At 48.1% G+C, this 4432-nt stretch overlaps 1 protein-coding gene across 1 annotated transcript in view; it reads right to left on the reverse strand.

Moving 5' to 3' along the window:
• Positions 1 to 3843: 3843 nt before the first annotated feature.
• The window catches only part of SMAP2 (small ArfGAP2), a 4655-nt gene continuing 4066 nt past the window's right edge, over positions 3844 to 4432 (reverse strand). The window contains exons 9-10 of the mRNA XM_009996337.1: positions 4373 to 4431; positions 3844 to 3969 (exon numbers count right to left, since the gene is read on the reverse strand). Coding sequence (XP_009994639.1) covers positions 3844 to 3969; positions 4373 to 4431 — 185 coding nt within the window. The remainder of the gene's footprint in view (positions 3970 to 4372; position 4432) is intronic.

Genomic DNA, 4432 nt, shown 5'->3' on the forward strand with positions numbered 1-4432 from the left:
CTGAGGGACCAGGGGAGTGAGAGGCCAGAGTGCTCCTCTGGAGGGGGGAGATGCTTTGCCTGGGCCTTGGGTAACCCCCCCTGCACCTCTCCTGTGAAAAAGCACCTGGATAAGCAGTGCTCTAAAGGCTGCTCCTCACCCACAGGGTGGGGATCTGCAGTCCTGCTCCCCCTGCACTCCTCCCCTCCCACAAAGGGCCAGCAAGGAGGCTCCCCAGCTCCTCAGGTGGGGCAACAAGCCCCTCAGGTGGGGCAAGCTGAGGACAGGGCTGCTGCCCTGGGAGGGGCACTGAACCCTCTCAAAGCTTTTTTGCCTGTAGCGCGGGTGGAGCAAGGGAGGCTCAGGTGGGCAGGTCCCCCCCCCACAGGAGGGCAGGGATTGACCAGGGATGATTCCCAGCAGGATTGCTGGCTCTGTGGATCTGCTAGAGCCCAGTGCTTGCTAAAATAAACAAGGGAACTTTGCCCTAACACTTGCAGTGAGACCCGTGAAGCAATGCTTGATGGCTGAGGCCTCTGGATAGAGCAGAACCCCCCTCCCTGTACCTGCCAGGGAGCCTGGCAGCCAATGCCTCCTGAATGTTGTTAGCACTTTGAAGTTGGTGGCCTTGTTTTCTTAAAAGGGCTTGATCTTTTCATGCAGTTCAAAGTAACTAATCCTCCCCATCATGTTGTCCTACTCCCCACCTCAAAATTAAGCGATGAACAAGCACCTGGACCATGTGAGATATTGTCCAGGTCTCAAGAATCTGTCATTAATCTCTGAAGTTTATACCTCAAATATAAAAACACATCTGTCTTAGTAACAACACTTGGTAAAGGAGCAGCTCCAAGTCTGAACTTTGTCCTTGAATCCAATTACTAACAGCACCAGGAAAAAAAACAAACCAAACTCACATAAGCACACAGAGAAAAGCACCAAGGGATTCTAGAAGCACCCAAACTGAACCATTTATCCTGGCAAAACCTCAGCATTTACATTCCCAAACAAGACACATGGAGGATTTTACCTGTACATCACCAATCTTTAAACACAGCCTATGCCTTTTAAACCTTGCTGGCCCTCCTAAAAAAAAGCAGGAGGGAGCAGAACACTAACAAGCACTAGCAAAGAAAAGTTACATTGCAAGGTCCAAGATGATTAAAGGTAGAAGGCAATGAGACATGCACCCAGAACAACTCAGTCAGTCATTTCCAACCATATCCTCTCTCCTCCCAGCAGCTGCTCAGAGGGCTGGGATGAGCATCTTGCCAGGGCTGCATCACACTAAAGTGACAGAACCACACAAAGCTACTTCACATCTCCCTTCCTTCACTCCCCAACAAGCTGCATCACTAACAATTACCTGAACCAAGAGAGTCCCATTAGACTGGGAAATTGCCACAACTCCATTACCCACCAGTTAAATGCCACAATGAGCTTAGCCTTCAATCTCTAGTAATCAAAAAGGAAGGTAAAAACCATCTCACCATCTGCGTGGCACTCGGTGACCAACCGTCCTTCCTGAGCATCCATCATCTGGGGGGAAGAGAAGTAGGTGCAGAATTCCCAGAGGACTGACATCCTCCCTTAGGGCAGCTCTGGGAGCCAGGATGTAGCCACATCAGTGAACAAATCTGGCTGCCTTCCCCAGTCCACTTAGTATTTTGTGATAAACTTTGTTTTGATGACAGATTCCTTCAGTTGAACAACTCCACCTGAAAATCAGTGCCACAGAGGGGTGACCTGGGGGGGGTCATTTAAGCCCCAGTTCCATGGTCAAGACAAGGGGATGGGTTTGTGATGGATACTTGAGAATGGGAATAGATAAGACAAAACACACAACCAAGCTAATGGCAATTTTCTACCTGTGTTATGTAATGTTTTATATGTGTGTGGTCTTTCTTAATGTAAAACTCTTGTATTTTTGTGGTTTATATGCAGCAGGGCTGAGGGCTGGGAGGGTGCACGCTGTTTTGTAAGGTGTTCTTAGCCAGTTTTTCCCCCAAGGAGGGAAAAAAACAAACCCCAATAATCTGAAGTATTCACGTTTTCATTGGCTTGTACCTGCATGTACAGTATTGGGGCAGCAAGTGAAGATGATTAAAGCCAGCTTGAAAACTTTGTGCTTGAGTCGAGCTTCTCAAAACATCCAGCCCAGAATCATCTGTAGCTTAAAATAAGGCAACTCTCCCTGTAACTGAGATGTTGGGGAGGGAGGGAAGAGGAAAAAACCCTCCTTTTTTTCCTGAAAGGAGGAGGTTTTTGACTTAAGGAAAGAAATACCATAATTAATATGCAAGCAGAGCACCAGCAGCTTGAGGCTCACACAGGCAGCTGAGCTCTCCCCTGCAGCTGCACAGCCACCCACAAGCCTAAGGAAAACTGGCTTCAGAGCTGGTTTGAGATGACTCCCAAATTTCTCTCCCCTCCTCCCCCAGCTTTTCATATTCTGTTACCACTTTTTAAAAAGCTTAACATTTACCTTTAGAACAGGCCTTGGTCAGGCTGTGTTGGACATCAGGGTGAAGCTGCACCCCTCATAATTTAAGTTCTCCCTGCAGCAGGAAAACTGTTACCCACCCCCCTGAGCTGTGAGTCTCCTGTGGATCAAAGTGTCACTGACCTGATTCTGTCCCTGCTGAGCCTGGTGCTTTGCAGGGTGACAGTCCTTAGTGTCCAGGCAAGCTATTCTCACCCAACATTTGGGACACAGCATCTGCTCCAAGGCAGGTGGAGCTGGTCTGATTTGGCTGAAAGGCTCCAAATCCCCACACACCTGAAGGGAATAACTCACAGTGTTAAACACAACCTGTTAACAGTGTTGAAAACCAAGATGAAGTCAGTTGAGGTTTCACTGCAATGTTTTATTTGGGAATTTACATATACACAGGAGGAAGCAGACCACAGGAGTCTGGCTTCTTGCTCACGCTGATGAGTTTAAGCAGTTGTGTTCTACTGAAGATGAGAAAAGAAATCTGACCCACCCACCTTCTTATGCCTAGAGAAAAAAATGTCAAAAGCCAACTAGGAAAGGGTACCAGGAATACAGGAACAACAAAAACAATATGAAAAAAGTATAAATTAGGATGTCATAGTCATTTTAAAAGTGTAAGAAAACTTGAAGTGGGGCTCTCAGCCCTTGATAAGTTAACTCTCAGTTAGATTGTTAAAAGTTAAATACATCAATACCACATATTAGACAGAAAAGCCACTCTGAAGTGCAAGTTTCACATTCCAGACATTGTCCCCACAGTGGGCGAGAATCCTGCTTGCTCATGGGGGGAGGGAGAGGGATCTTCCCAATGACTTTGGTTCCAATGAGGGTTGGTGAGCCAAGCACAGCGAGGCCTCAGCTCCAGAGAACTCCACTCAAGGGAAGAGGTAGCAAGGCTTGCTTGCCCCTGGGCTTGGGTTAAAATCCAGTTCCTCAGCACCAAACAGGGTTTCCACCCCTCTGCTAACCAAAACCCCTACTAATACTAGTTTAAGTGATTTATTTTTATTTTTTTTAAAAGGCCTGGCATGCCAGGCAGTATGAAGTACAGACTTCCCAAGTTCCTCAGTCACACCTCTGCTAAGATACCCAGCAGGACATGAAGTGCTACCCAGAAGCATTAGTGGAGGTTTGTGCAAGGAGGGGATTCCACCCCAGAAGTGTGCATTGACTGTGCTAGATACAGGGGGGCTGATGTTCTGGTCACTGAGGTTTCACTGTGTCTGACAGTGAAAAGGCAGAGATGGGTCTCAGTTATGGAAAGAGGTTCAAGGCTGGGCAACCAGCCAGAAAGGAAAACCCTGAATGTCTCATGGAGCAGTTTTGAAGAACAGAACAGAAGGCAAAAATGGTCACAACGCGAGGGATCATTTCCACATCTGGGTGCTGAGGGACTGATTGCTGCCCTGGGCACCTCCTCCACCCGTTGACTGTCCATATCCCATCATGCCATTAGCTCCATAGAAATTCATCCCTGCCATCTGCTGGGTCATCTGCAAAGGGGAGAGGAGAAAAATCAGGGCTGTGTCAAGACAATTGGCAATCCACAGCAATCAAAGGCAAAACTCTTGCTCCCCAATATACTAAAGGCTTAACCAAGTTCTTCTGAAGAGTTTCAGTGAACAAAAATCCCTGATTTCTCCTGTGCACACCCTTCCAGCAAGCTGAGGAAGGCTTCAGTTTAGCTGAAGTTGAACTGATTTTTGCCCTCCACCAAGCACTGAGGCCTCTGAACAAGTCACTCCTTTGTGACCCCTCAGATTGCCTGCAGAGCTCACCCAGCCCCAGCAGCCAGGCTGGAAAAGCCCTGAAGCCTTCAGGTACCAGGCCAAGTTTAATGGCACACACCTCCCCTGCCCTCCATCACCTTTGGGTCAGCAAGAGATGACTCCTCACCTGAGCAATGTTCCACTGCAGCTGCTGTGCTGGCTGCACCCCATAGACAGGCTGGGGGAA

The sequence above is a fragment of the Chaetura pelagica genome, unplaced genomic scaffold (genome assembly GCF_000747805.2).
Source record: "Chaetura pelagica isolate M959 unplaced genomic scaffold, ChaPel_1.0 scaffold404, whole genome shotgun sequence".
In the NCBI taxonomy this organism is placed as follows: Eukaryota; Metazoa; Chordata; class Aves; order Apodiformes; family Apodidae; genus Chaetura; species Chaetura pelagica.